The 15,817-nt window shown below is 36.3% G+C and overlaps 1 protein-coding gene across 1 annotated transcript in view; it reads left to right on the forward strand.

Annotated features, from left to right (window-relative positions):
* SPTLC2 (serine palmitoyltransferase long chain base subunit 2) overlaps positions 1–15,817 on the forward strand; it is an 85,850-nt gene that overhangs the window by 64,284 nt on the left and 5,749 nt on the right. Inside the window, exons 10-11 of the mRNA XM_074365189.1 lie at positions 9,393–9,528; positions 11,868–11,997. Of these exons, the coding sequence (XP_074221290.1) occupies positions 9,393–9,528; positions 11,868–11,997 (266 nt within the window). The remainder of the gene's footprint in view (positions 1–9,392; positions 9,529–11,867; positions 11,998–15,817) is intronic.

The following is a 15,817-nucleotide window of genomic DNA, read 5'->3' on the forward strand; positions in this document are numbered from 1 at the left end:
ACTAGGATGGCTAAAATAGAAAAGACAGACAATAACATTGTTGGTGAGGATCTAAGAAATTGGAACGCTCCCATATTACTGGTGGGAATATAAAATAGCCCAGCGACTTTAGAGCAGTTTCCAGTTTCTCAGAAAGTTAAACATAGAGTTACCATGTGACCCAGAAATTCTGTTCTTAGGTGTATACCCAACAGAATTGAATACATGTCCACGTGACAGCTTGTACAGGAATGTTTATAGCAACATTATTCATGATAGTCAAAAGGTGAAAACAACCCAAATGTATATCAGCTCATGAGTAGATAAACAAAATGATATAGCCATACAGAGAATATTCAACCATAAAAAAGAATGAAGTGCCAATACATGCTACATCATGAATGAACCTTGAAGATGTTATGTTAGGCAAAAGAAGCCAGACACAAAAGGTCACATATTACATGATTCCATTTATATGAAATGTTCAGTATAAGCAAATTCATAAAGACAGAAAGTAGATTCGTAGTTACCCAGGGCAATGGGGAGAAAGGATTGAGGAGTGACTGCTAATGGCATGGAGTTTCTTTTGGAAATGGTGAATTAGATAACTGGTGATGATTACACAACTTTGTGACTATACTAAAAACTACTGAGTTGTACATTTTAAAAGGATGAATTTTATAGAATGTGGATTATATCTCAGTAAATAATAATTGAATGAGGAAGAAAACTCAAAAGAGTAGAGTAACTGGGAAGTAAAATGTATTATATATAAGCTATATATATAAATCATATATGAATATATAAGCTTATATATTAATTATATATAATTATGTAATATATATAAGCTGTAATAATTTGTAACAGATTAATGGAATAGAAATAAATTCTAGAAAGAAATCCTAAAATATGTATAAATAAAGGGCCTACTGGATAGAGGCCCTGCTTAATCATAAGGTATTGGCTTTTAATATATTGTTAATCATTTAGCCCATGTTTTATATTTGATTTTCTTATGTGTAGTGTTGGACTCTAAATATATCAAACTGCCCAAATTTATATCTTCCTCTGGAGTAAATATGGTAATTGAATCTAAGGGAGGTAAAAATATGCCCAAGATCATACAGATAATGCATCTCCAACTCAGGTCTAAGGGTATAAGAGAAAAGAAACCATGGTTCTTATGAAGAAATAACTATTAGGACCAATAGTAGTTCTCAATCAATCAGCAACAGTGCTGCCTTCCTAAGTCACATTTGGAAAAGTCTAGGGGCGTTTTTAGTTCTAATAGAGCTGTGGAGAGGTGCTGTTGGAGGTTATTGCCAAGAGACCAGTGGTTCTGATTGTTCTGCAGGGCACTGGACAGCCTTAACAACCAGGAATTGTCATGCCCAAAATGCCAATAGCAGTCTTACTGAGAAATACTGGCAGTGGTTGAACAAAATTTTGCAGGATGTCCCCCCTTTGAAAGATGGGGGATGACAAATCTTACAATGGAAACTGGAAAGGAGAACACAGGATGCAAGGAAGTCTGTGGGCACCACCTCTTTCCCCGGGGACAGAGCCAGAGAATCAGGGAAACATGGTGTGGGACCTCTGGGCTGGGTGGTAGAGGCAGTGTTAGTGATGGATTCCTTAGAGGCAGGTGAGACTGCAGGGGATGGGCCAGCAGGGGCTGTCAGTTACTTGTATTGCAATTAAACACAGTTACTCTGTTCTCTTTTTACATTCCTGTTACTCAACGTTCCCTTTTAGTTAGACCTACTTATATAGAAGCCAGAGTGGATCAATTAGTAATGTTTAAGAGTACAATCTGAAACCAGAAGAACCAGGGAGTTCAAATCCTGGTTCCTCCACTTTGAGTTACTTAACCTCTCCAAGTGTTAGTTTAGTTTCCTCAGCTGCAAAATTACTCTTAAATGTGCCTCTGTTTCTAAAAGGAAAAGGTGGAAAAGCCTACTAATAGTCTGCACTTCCTCTCAGAAGGGATGTGGTGTATGAAGGATGCTGTGGTGTATGAAGGATGCTGTGGTTTAAGTGTTGAGAATGAAAAGAATTTTAATTATTCTTAGCCCTGGTTTGCTTGTCTCTGTTGAAAGTGTCATCGTGATTGCATCTGAGGTTTTTTGCCAACTATTTACAGTTCTTGGAACTGCTGTAACAGCAGCCAGTAGTTAAGGCACACCTGATACCTCCTTCACACAAGCCCAAAGTACTTCCAGCTGAGAAGGAGATGGAGCTGTTGTCCTAATGTTGGAGTTAGATGTAGCACCACTAGTGCAAGAGAATACCAAGTTCGTTTAAATGAATTTAAATCAACATGTTCTTCCATTCACTTATGGAAGGCTGTAAAGTAGTATCTTATCAGGAAGTAAGGCTTGTTAGTAGTTGACTTGGTAATTTTTAGAGATATAATAACTGAAGCTAAATATAATTTTCCCCTGATTAGAAATTGCTTTACTAGCACAAGGAAAGGGAAAAAGCATTTACTGAGTCTGGCACTGTGCTTGCTGTATTACATAGTTTCTTTGCTTTAAAAAGAGTCAGTACTAGGAGTTTCCATAATTATAATGGGAATAGCCTTTGAAAACAGTTTGCCTGTGATTTGAGTTACCTGATATTATAAAGTCTTGTATAAGAGGTCTTTAAGATATAAGCTCCAGTTTTAGATCTCAGTGGAGTTAAAGTTTAACATAGGTGAAGTAAATACTGAAAATGTCCTAAGTTTATTCTGTTTATTAAAGAAAATGCTTTTCAAGAGAAGAAAATGCAGGAGTGAAACATGTTCCTTTTCATTCTGCAGTACAATCCAATCAAAGTAAAGTATTAGAAAAAGTAACCTTCCAAAAGCAAAAATAAGAGTTTGGACAGATGATTAAACTGAAAGATTGATAGTTAAGTTCGATTCTTAGACACAAAGTACTAAAGAGATACTATGTGAAATATCCATAATGTAATGTTTTTGGTAGCATAGATTAGATGTAGGTGATGAGTAGTATTTTTCCATATTCCATCTTGCCTTATGTCCCATAACTCCTAATTAATGCAAACCATCCTTGGGGCTACCTGTTCTGTTTGGGGGACCTGAGAAAACCCTTATCTGCTTTGATATTGTGACCTGTAAGAAGAAGGGAGGAGGGGAAGAAGTTCTTAAATGTCCAATTCTTCCAGCCCATTATAATTAGTCAGAAAGTATAGGGCTAAGGAATAGCAGTAATTTTGTTTTATTTTTCCCAGGGAGGCAGATTAAATCAGCATATCCAGGAAATCTAAGATGCTTAGGAATTGTGTAATAGAGTATAATGTGAGTTAGGGGACCAACTCTGACTGAACATCATTTATATTTGTGTCTTTTATTTTGAAAGATTTCAGTTAACACTGGAAATGTTATTTTTGAAGTTGCAGACTCAGACTCATTTTCTTGATTATAAGTTATTAAAAGCTCATCAGCTAAATTGAAAATATTGTTATTTAAGCAGGTGAGTACATGCTATATTCTTTGAAGCATAAGTTCTGAGTAGTTAGCACTAATGTCACTTAAGACAAAATGTCTGCTGCCTTTTGTATACCTTACTTTGTACATAGATCTTATCTTGCTTTTATAGCCAGTCCTGAAAATTTATAGCTCATAGAACACTATTTTTCTGATTAATACCTGTCTGGGAGAACTTATAGAATTTTATTTGAGAAATAATGCAGTAGTTCCTTCAAACCTTAAGATTACATAGCCGCGAATCCTGAGAAATCTGAATTAAGACTTGATAAAAAATTTCTTTTGAAAATATCTGAAATACAGTCCGTACACCTTCAAAATCTACTTGGCAGTGGTTAATAAACATAACTCTCTAAATCTAATTCTATTTTGTAAAATTATTTAAAGTTATCAATACATAATGGTTATCAGGACATAGATAATTGTGATGCCTCCATCCTCCATCCTTTTTAGGCTTTCTCTTTCCTTGAAAGAATTAAATCTAATGATGCCATCACAACCCATTGATCCTTCATATTCACTACTTCCTTCCTTAGCATAAGAGTTATTACAAAGACATTGAGGAGTAAGAAATGACCGATTAAAGTTATCTGCTACATTTCCTGGGACATTAACTGCACACGCGTATTTATTTTCCTCTCTTTCTTTCATGCCAAGCTGTAGATTTTTAGTGAAGAAATTCTAAAAGTGGCTTCATTCTAACAAACACATTAAAGAAGTCCAAAAGGACAGCCATCCTCACAGTAAGGTTTATTTGTAAAGTTCAAGAGAATCAGTACAGGATTTTCTCTAAATTGCTTTTATGCTTTTTATCACCCTTAAAAGTAAAGATTTATGTTTGAAACGTAGAGGAGAATGTTGACTTGTTTGACCATCTGTGTCCTCTCTGAGACAAGGATAAAGACCTTTTAAGAGTTAGTATCTTTTAACAGGGCTAACCTTGTTTTTAAATCTGTGTTAGACCAGATACTTGCTGCAGCTCTGCAGTAAGAAAACTCTTTACAACTGAGCTAGCAAATTGGACTTAAATACCAAGCTTCTTGTATTAATATTAACTGGTGTTTTATATGGTATTTAATTCAAAATGAATAACTGTTGTCTTTAAAATTCGGTATCACCTCAGGAATTAGGGATAACTACTTTCCAATTTGTATAACTGCCAAAGCTTACTGATTTAGCTACACTTGACTGCTTTTCCTGTTATTATCTTTGAAATTATTCAGTTGAACCAGAAGAAATTTCCTTTTTTTAGGTCAAAAATAGTCAAATTTTGGCAGTTTCATTGTTCAGCCTAGTAGTTTCGTAGGATAAACAGACCAGTTAATTTCTGTGATTCACTGTGAACCATTTCTAATTACTTTGCATCTTTCTCTAGCAATGATCTTGACCCTTCTACTCAGTCTTTATCCCACTGTCCACCAGTGATGATTGCAGTTTGCTGATCGTGATGAATTTATTGGAAGAACTGCTTTCTACTTGTCTCTTACTTGCCCAGTGTCTCCTTAAGCTCCCACACCCATTCATCCCTATCCCATTCATTTGCCAGTAAGTGCCCTTTAAAAAGTAAAATACAGATATTGTTACCCAGTAAAGGGTTAAAACTTTAAAGTTTGAAAAATACGTAATTTTTTGGTGTGATAAAGGAGAAAAAGCACTGAAGTGGAGTCAGAAAATCTTGGTCTGCTTCCTACTAAATGAAAGGCCTTAGAGAAAGTAGTTTAACATTTATGGGCCTGTTTCTTTGTGTATAAAGTGTAAGTACAGTGAACCTGTGAACAACACGTTTGAACTGCCTGGGTCCACATTTATGTGAATATTTTACGATAATAAATACTACAGTACTTCACGGTCCCTGGTTGGTTGAATCTTCACATTCAGAGGGATCTCGCCTATGGAGGACTGACTATAAATTTATATGTGTTTTAACCTCTGTGCTGTTCAAGGGTCAATTGTAGTATATTATTTTACCATATCTACCTAAAGCAGTTAGAATCAAGTGAAACTGAACTGTTAGTTGCCAATTATAGTAATTCTTCCCTTATTTGGGCATGACTAGGATGCTTAAATATATATTTAGGAGATTTTTTTAAATTGAAGTATAGTTGATTTACAATGTGTTAGCTTCTGGTATACAGCAAAGTGATTCAATTATACATATATACATATATTTGTTGTTTTTCAGATTCTTTTCCATTATAGGTCACTACAAGATATTGAATACAGTTCCATGTGCCATACAGTAGGTCCTTGTTGTTTATCTGTTTTATATACAGTAGTATGTATCTGTTAATCCCAAATTCCTAAATTAGCCCTTTGCCCCTTTCCTCTTTGGTAACCACAAGTTTGTTTTCTGTGGCTTTGAGTCTGTTTCTGTTTTGTATATACATTCATTCATATTATTTTTTAGATTCCACATATACATCTTATATAGTATTTGTCTTTCTCTGCTGACTTATTTCACTAAGCATGATATCCTCTAGGTCCGTCCCTGTTGCTGCAAATGCCAGAATTTCATTGTTTTTTATGGCTGTGTATGTATTGCACATCTTCTTAATCCAGTCATCTGTTGATGGACTCTTTGGTTGTTTCCATGCTTTGGCTATTGTAAGTAGTGCTGCTATGAACATTGGGGTGCATATATGTTTTTTAATTAGTCTTTTTGTTTTCTCCCAGGTATATACCCAGGAGTGGGATTGATGGATCATGTGGTAGTTCTATTTTTAGTTTTTTAAGGAACCTCCATACTATTTTCCATAGTGGATGCACCAATTTTCATTCCCACCAGCAGTTTGCAACAGTTCCCTTTTCTCCACATCCTCTATTTAGGGAGAAATCTTTTTAATCTGAACTTTATAAACTGCTAAAATTGAAGGTTGATAATCTCAACTCTGATGTTCATTAACATGTAAATATATAAACAAATTGTGGTATATCTTTCCTAAGGAATACTGTTCAGCAGTTATAAAGATATTTAAGTCGGGAGTTTTAAATGCCTGTTCCCACTATCTTTTTGTTGTGTATATGAGTGTTATTTTAGATGTGTTTTCCTCTGGGACTCTTCTTTTCAGGGGACAGATGACAGCAAATGATGAGACTGAGATTTCCACTTCCTTTCATTAAAGAAATGATACAGCAGTTAGTGGAAGAGTTAAAGTCTAAATCTCTTAACATTTCTTCTTTTCCTTGATAATTTTTCTTGATAATCTTGGAATGAGAAAAAAATTTTAACAGGAGGTAGTTTATGATAAGAAAGAGGTAGCAAGTTGTAGAACAGTAAGTGGTGCAGGAAAAAAATAATGTACACTTAGCAAATGTGTCACTAATTTTTAAAATTTTTAAATAAGATATCATTTGTATACAATAAAATTCACCAATTTTAAGTGTATAAATCCATGACTTTTGACATATGTAACGACGCCATAAGCGAGGTTTAACTCCTGGAAAGTTCCCTCATACCCCTTTGGTGTCAGTCCTTTCTCCATTGCCTGGCAACCACTAATCTGTTTTCAATCACTATAATTAGATCTTTTAAAGAATTTCCTATAAATTGAGTCCACAATTGTATTGTCTTTTGTGTCTGGCTTATTTCATTTAACATAATACTTTTGTGATTCATCATCATTATTGCATGAGTCAATTATTTGTTCCTTTTTATGTGTTTCCTTTCTCTCTTCATCATGTTTCCTCTACCTTTCTGAATGCATGGAGCATATTTATAATAGCATTTTTACATCCTTGTCTGTTAAAAAACTCTGTCCTTTCTGGTCTGTTTTTATTGATGGACTTTTCTCCTAGTTGCTGAGTCATATTTTCCTGTTTCTTTGAGTGCCTGGAATTTTTAATTTTATGTCAGACATTGTAAATCTTAAATTATTAGGGGCTACATTTTGTTGTATTCCCTTGGGTAATAGTGTTGGACTTTGTTCGTGGGATTGTTTGGATCATTTTTGAGACTTGCTTTTAAGGGGTATTAGGGTGGGCCAGAGCAGCTTTCAGTATAGGGCTAATTTAATTCTTCTAGTGTGAATCTGAGGTCTTTTCTTTCTACTTGGTGAAAATACAAACTACTCTCAACTCCGTATGAGTGCGGGGAACCGTTCGCTCTGCTGCTTTCTGGTGGAGCTTTCCCCAACCCCTCATAGTTTCTTCTTATAAGTACGCAGATCAGCACTCTGCCAGAGGTTCAAGGGGTCCCTGCTGCAGATCCCTGATGCTCTCTCTGTGCACCTTCCTCCTTTCCTGTTATGCTGATCGCCTTAGCCCCCCCGCCCCCAACTTCTGGTGTCCTCAACTAACAAGACTAGTTCCCCCACCTGGAGCAGCCCGGGACCTGTCTTCTGGCAGTAGGGGGCCAGTCCAAAGTCTCACTTCTTGTTTCCCTTCTCTCTGGCAGCACAGTCTTGCACTGCCTGTGGCCCAGTGTCTGAAAACCATTATTTTATACATTCTGTCCAGCTTTCTGTTGTTTACAGGCAGGAAGGTAAATCTGGTTCCTGGTACCCTGTAATGGCCAGAAGTGGAAGTCTCTTTTCTAAATGTAGAGTAAGCATGTGTTGGTATTTCTAGGGGAGAATAGGGTCTATGGCTCATCAATTCTCAACATAAACATAGTATACTTTAATATCTGCTTTAATATTTGTATGATGTATGTCCTAACTTAAATGATGTTCTTTAGTGTTCACATTAAACTAAGCTGTGTGTGCTTCTCTGGTCAACTTGAAATTATTTGCATAAAGAGATTTAATTTGGAGTTATTTGTAGCAGACTTATCTAGCATAGCTTCCAATCAGTGATGGATATGTTAGTATTCTGATTCTAAGGACAGTTATTGGTCATCTGTATTTCTGATTAATTTATCTTTTGAGCTGTGTGCTGCTTTGTATTTTTAAAAATATGAATTTGCTGGCTTTCTTATATATGTGAAAAAATGACTGTGACCTTTTCTTATTTGTGAGTATTCATGGTTGAAAAACCATGAAACAGTGCTTAGTCCTTTGCAAGCTGATCTTTTGAACTTATGGCTTGCTTTCTATAACAGAACGATTGTTTTTGGACATCTATTCATAGGTTGACCTGTCATAAAGTCAAAACTAGGCCAAAAATTTAGGCAGTTAGTGGTTAGAAAAATGTACGTCTTAATCCGCTTGTGTTTTAGGGAGATGAACAGAGTAGGATTAAAAATATGACTTTATGTGATACAGATATGCTATTGCTAGAAGTTTTAGGGAAATGGTAACAAAAATTCAATCTCTTAAGAGGAAAATTTGGGGCTCTGAATGGCTCTATCTCTGGTGTAAAATTACTTGCAGCACAGTTGGAATGAGTAGTGAAATTGAGAGGCCTGGATTCTAGTCTCAGCTGTGCCCCTCAAACTGTGTGACTGTGGGCCAGTCACTACCTTTATGAGTCTCCTAATGTATAAAATGAAAATGATGATAAATATCCTGCCTGCTGTGAAGGGATAGTAGTGTTAAATGATGTGGTATCAATGCAGATGTTCGAGGCTGCTAACGTGCCATGGAAATGCTAATCAGTAAACTTTATTCTGTATTTTATTATAAAATCTGCTGTCTGTGTCTAGTATGACAGAATACAAAGCAAGATATATGTGTTTCTGTTTATATTCTTTACAGTGTATTCATTTAATTATTTTATTTTGGTAGGGGGAGGTAATTAGGTGGATTACTAGTGGAGGTACTGGGGATTGAACCCAGGACCTTGTGCATGCTAAGCACGTGCTCTACCACTTGAGCTACACCCTTCCCCCTTCTTTACAGTGTACTGTGTAAAAATATTGTATGTTGGAAAGGAAGAAACAAAATGTAGAACTGTTTGATAGGATAGAGATAGAGGAAATTACTGTCTTTTTCCACTCCTGTTTTCTTAGTGTTATTTTCTTTCTCTCCCCATGATTTTCCAGGCAAAGAGTGTATACAGCAGTTAGCTGAAAACACCAGGTATTTCAGGAGACGCCTGAAAGAGATGGGCTTCATCATTTATGGAAATGAAGATTCCCCAGTGGTGCCTCTGATGCTCTACATGCCAGCCAAAATTGGGTACATTTTTTGCAAATTATAGGTTATTCTCTCAACAGACTCGAGGTTTCCTGTGATGTGAGACTCAGGCTTATGTAAAATTATCTATGTTAGCCTTCATTTGCTAGATGTACCATAAATTAAAGAGTGGATTCCAATGTAAACTATGTTAACTTGTTAGTCTTTCATTCAACAAACATTTGAGCTTAATGCACTCTTCTAGGGGATCGAGATAGGTCAGTGAACAAAACAGAAATAAAAATCCCTGTTCTCGTGGAGCTTATGCTCTAGTAGGGCAAGACTCAGACAAACTTAGCATGTAAGTAAATTATGTAATAATGTTAGAAAGTGTTCAATGCTGTGGGAAGAAATAGAGCAGGATATGGAGGACTGAGAGTGCCTGTGGCTAGGCAGATTACAGTATTAAATGGGGTGGTCAGGGAGAGCCTCAGTGGGTAAGAAAGATGATAGCTGAGCTTGAATTAGCTGAGCAAGTTAGCCACCTAGCGAAAGAAGCTCCTGTGTAGAGGCCAGAACACAGGAACGTGCTTAGCTGATGGAAGACTAGTAGGAAGTGAGTGGAGCTGAAGGGCAGTGCCCAAGGGGGAGCAGTGAGCCATGAGGTCAGCCATGTTACTGCACAGTTATCAGATGTGCACATTACACCAGCTTCTTTGGCTTCTACAAGGCATATATAGTGGAAATCTTTGTCCTGGAATAGCTTTCAATGTATTTGAGAAGTCCAGATGTATTATGAAACCAAAATACATTGGCAAAGCATATATGAATTGAACAAATAAAATTACTTGCAAAATAACTATGTGCAAAATTTCATCAGAGATATAAAATAAAGGAGTCACCTGCTTAGTATAGGCTCAGTAAAAAAGGCACATCTTTTCAGATTTGTGGTTTTGACTGGATCTTAAATATAAAATTGGCTAAGGATCATTTCTCAGGTTTAATTGAACTCATTAAAGGAACAAATATTTTTATTCATCGTTGAATCTGCAGTGCCTAGAATAGTCCTTAGCACTCAGAGGGCACTCAGTAAATGTTTATTAAAGTGAATATAGGAAGGAAAGTTAAATCAAGGAACCTGAAAGTATGGTGACTCCAAAAATAGTGAGGAGGAAACTGGGGAAAGGTGCTCATTGAGGGAAAAAGAGGAGTTCAGTTTCTAACAGGAAGTCATAGGGGCATAAGGAGGTGGTGGAAATGAACCAAAGCTGAGGTATAGGATTTCCCTCATTCTTCTTTAAATGGAATTATCATGAATAAACGCAAAAAGTTATGAGGTCTGGAGGACTGACTTAGTCTAGAACCCTTTCTTTAGCAAGGACTGTGTCTAATTTACTCTGCATAGGTAAAACTCACTGTGTACATTAATTAAGATTTAGGGGGGTGAGACAGAATTGAAATAAAACACCAGAGAGTTCCACAGCATGTGCCAAAGATGTGGGGCGCTCAGGCTCAGCCTGACACAAAGGAAGTACATTGAAGATGATGTACTAGGTACTGCACTGGGAAAGCTGGCACTGTTACTGATACAACTAAAATGAGTGGGATTTTTTATTCTCAAATGCCTTAAATAGTTAAGGGGAAAGTCAAAAAGGAATAAGGTCAACATGAGAAAAGGACAAAAGAATAACATAATTTAGTAACTAACAAAATTTACATGAAAGTTAGAATTTTCTTAATTAGCCAAGATACAGATGTGGAATAAGGTCACATGCCACCAGTTTGGCTTGGGGTTGGGAGTTAAACAAGAATTATTCAGTCTGGATGTTCATCTGAAGCCTGGAAGTGAGCTGACCTCACAAACACCAAAGGAAACCCCAAATTCCAAAGGCAGCTTAACACCTACGTCGATCAAAGAAATGCCTGGTCTGGAGGGCTAATGCTCATCGGCCATTCTGCCAGCAGGAAGATGTCCCCATTACGGCAGATCCTCTGCATCCTTAATCTCAAGAATTTTTAAACTGCCAAGCCTAACATTTCAAGGACCAGGTTTTAAATTCAAGTTCATTTTGAAACTTCTGAGCCGCTGTTACTTGTCAGGGACACCTTAAGGCTACAGTTGCAAATCACTTTAGGCAAGCCCTATTAAAAATTGGTCTCTGCCAACTATATTCCGTCACCTTTGTGAAAGAAACCATTTGGGAGAAGACCTCTTTCAGTTTGAATAAAAGAAGTCTTTGTGAACTGTCAACTTTAACTTTCAAAAAAGTTACGAAAAAATTCCTAATAGAAGTCCCTAGGGCCTGTATTGTCCAAAAGCTTAAAGCATTCAGGACTGCAAGACCATTGTCCCGTGTGCTTTGTTATTCTCCCTGGTTTATTGTCCTTGTTTCCCTTTGCAGCGCCTTTGGACGGGAGATGCTGAAGCGGAATGTTGGTGTAGTTGTGGTAGGATTTCCTGCTACTCCAATCATTGAATCCAGAGCCAGATTTTGCCTGTCAGCAGCTCATACCAAAGAAATACTTGATACTGTAAGTAAACACTTTCACTTTGATATACATATGCCTTATTCTAAGAAGGCCTGTGTTTCAGATGAAATTAATCATCTGTTGCTCCTAATGTTCTTTGGGCACCTAAGATATTTACTGGTACTATAGAGGAGGAGGAACACAATGCTGCTTAAAACATTGCCATTTCCAAAAATTGTACAACTGTTAGCATCGTCTACCAGACCCTGCATGATCAGGGCTCTGGGGGATCTTCTGGCTTCTTGGTCCACTCTCTCCCTCTTTATGGTCTCTCCAGCTGTATAATTCTCTTTCTGTTCTGGCTGTTTCTACTCTAAGCTTTCTTGTGTGTTGTTCTGTCTGTGGAATGTTCTCTCTACCCTTTTCTCCCCTTTGCCTGGCTGACTGCTACTCATTCTTTATATCTCCACTTAAAGGAAACTTGCTCAAGGGTTTTTCCAAAACCCTCTTGCTATGTGTTTCTGGGACTCTTAAGACTCCCCCTTAGAAAATTATTTACCCTTATTAATTATTTAATGGCAATCTTCTCCATTAGACAAATCTTAAGGAGGGACTAAGTCTATTTTTCTCACTCCCTATCCTCAGGACCTACCACAGTGCCAGTCACATAGTAGGATAATTGACATTTTAATTTTCTGAACAGCTAAAGATTTTTATTTTTCCTCCCTATTTTCTACATAGCAAAACTTCTATGAGTATATTCTTAACCTCCTGACACTGTGAAATTGGATTCAGTTTATTGAGTATATCTTTGCTTTTCTTTATTTTGATTATGCCTTTCAGTTTTTTTCAATGAATTTTCCCATATCTCAGAAATCTTACTGGAGAATTTATTTCTACATTGATTATTTTTTTAACCCAGTGGTAGCAGCCTTTCTTTCATTCTACTCTCTTTGCATGTTTAGGAGTTTCAACATGCCTTTTTAAAAATACCTGTGTCATCAAAAGTAATGGCTGTAGTAATACACTATGTCTTCTAATAATAATTTTGACTCCTTATAACTACACATTCATGAAATAACTTAGACGTAGTTAGGCTATCTCAATAGATTTCATTTGCCAGCAAACATGTTTGCCATTTGAGAGTTCTAATCCTTTTCATAAGATCCACTTGAAGGATTGTTTGACTTTGCCTTCCATTTAGTTTTTTTTTTTAAAGCCTACAGTGCATTTTTTGAAACCATGGGTCTATTGAAGTAACTTTGTCATATGATGTTTTATGGAAGTAAACATGAACATTATGAGATACAAACTTTACATTTATTAATGGGCCCTGTGATATGATTCTATATATAGGAAATGCCATAAAATCCACACCAAAAAACTGACCTGCTAGAGCTGATAAATATATTCAGCAAAGTTGTACAGTAAAAGATAGACACACAAAACTTAGTGTGTTCCTATATAACAGCAATGAACAAATGAAAAGGGAATTAAAATTTTACTTATGATAGCATGCAAAAGAATAAAATACCTAGTAGGAATCAATTTAATCAGGGAGGTGAAAGACTTGCATATTGCAAGCTATAAAACATTGCTGAAGAAATGAAAGAAGACTTAGGTAAATGGAATAATAAATATATATAAGTATAAATAATATTAATAACATTAAATATTTTATTAAATATTAAATTAAAATAAATAATGAATGACCATGGGATACCCCACGTTCATGGGTTGGAAGATTTAATATTTTTAAGATGGCAGTACAGTGGGATCTATACTGCACTGCAATCCCCATCAAAATTCCAGTGGCTTTTTTTTCTTTTTTCCAGAAACAGAAAAGATGATCCTCAAATTCATGTGGAACTGTGAGGGGCCCCAGACTGCCAAATCAGCTGGGGAAAAAAAGTAGAATTTGGTGGACTCAAGCTTCTTGATTTCAAAACTTACTGCAAAGCTATAGTTGTCAGAACAGTGTGGTACTAGCATAAAGGTAGACATATAGACCAATGGAATAGAATTAAGAGTCTAGAAATAAACCCAAACATCTATGGCTAACTGATTTTCAGCAAGGGAGCAGAGCAAAGACTAGTTAGTGGGGAAAGAATAGTCTCTTCAAATGGTGCTGGAGAGCTGGATAACCACATGCAAGAGAATGAAGTTGCACCCTTGCAAAATGGATGAACCTTGAAAATATTATGAAAACATTATGTTAAGTGAAAGAAGACACAAAAGACCACATTTATATGAAATGTCCAAAATATGCAAACCCATTGAGTCAGAAAATAGACCAGTGGTTGTCAGGGCCTGGGGGAGGGAGGAATGAGGATATGAGTATGGGGTTTGTTTTTTTGAGGTAATAATACTTTAAAATTAGATAGTGATGAAAGTTGTACAACTATACCAATATACGCAGAAGCACTTTTTAAAAGGGGAGTTTTGTGGCATGTGAATTGTATCTTAATAGAGCTATTATTTTTTAAAATGAGAAGAGCAAGATTATCAGTTCAGGGGTGCACAGCTGTCCTAGAATATTCTCTTATTCAAGGGCGTACTCAACCCTGTAATTAACATGCTTTTCCCCTAAGAACCCATCTTACCCCCATGATCCAGAGGTTCATTGTAGACTATTTGTTAACAAATGGTGATACTTGTAATGATTCCTTATTCCTAATCTAACCAGGTAACCCTATATCATGGCCAGCAATTTCTAGTCACAATTTTATCTTTTATGTAAATAAAACCTGTTCATCTGAGATATTTTGTATGGGATCAACAGAAATCTTGTTATTTAGATCCCACTGGGCTGCTGTGGGTTTTTTTCTGTCTCTATTCATTTTCTTTTTTACATTGATGAAAAAATACCAGGTTCTTCTGAAGTCACAGTTTGTGAAAATTCTTTACTTTGTGCTCTCAGTAAGTCATGTGTTGTTTTAAATTAATTAATTCTGTATCAGAGGTCAGGGGAATAAATGGTTAATGGGGTCTCCCAGCTGAAATTCAGTCTTGAATTATTTCCATATGGAGCTTTTAATTAAACCTCATCTCGAAGATATCACTGTTCTGATAGCATGTTGAAGTCCAGCTTTTATTTGCTTCTTATATTTTTTACATTTGGAGTGAAGAATATTATTTTTTATGGTAGAATAAATAAGAAATGCTGTTTATTGGGTTTTTTTCCTCTCTACAAACACTGATTTATTTTAAAAGTTTAAGAATAGATACATGTGTCTATTTACGAATCAACGGATTCCCGTTTCTGAACTAGAAGGTAAACATTTTCATATGGAATTATAATCATAAGAGTGGACAGAAGATTTATATGATGTGATAGAAATTTGTAGAGTCACACTTGGGCAACAGGGCTCCTACTGCCCACATTACCGTTTCTTAGTCTAATGAGATGGTGTCATTGACAGAGCCATTGTCTCCAAGGCTGAGGCTGATTACACCTGCTTGGCAACATCCACAGGTGCTTGGGCGTGGATAACAGGGCTGGAGGGCCACTATGAGCTGAAAGTGCAGTCTGTGACCTGTACCAGGTGCTTTTATTAGAAAGCCTTAGAATCTAGGATTCAAAATTTTTTGCTGTCGTTGTTGGATTTTTCTGAGAGGTATCTGGGGCTTAGAGTTTCCTTGTCCTTTTATTAAATATTTTCTCAGAAATTCTAAGCACATATCCCTCTTTTATACTGGGATTTCTATTCTGACTTTCTGTGTGCTGCTTTTTAGACAGGTAAACTGTGTCAGCTGTGACTTGTGTGCTTTGCTGTACGTGTGTTATACTTAATCCAGAAGTTTGTTTTTTTGTTGGGGGGGTGTTGTACATCTAAGAAACTACATACAGGTTACCTGTTGGACTAGTGTAGCAATAAGGAAG

Source organism: Camelus bactrianus, chromosome 6, assembly GCF_048773025.1.
Source record: "Camelus bactrianus isolate YW-2024 breed Bactrian camel chromosome 6, ASM4877302v1, whole genome shotgun sequence".
Lineage (NCBI taxonomy): Eukaryota > Metazoa > Chordata > Mammalia > Artiodactyla > Camelidae > Camelus > Camelus bactrianus.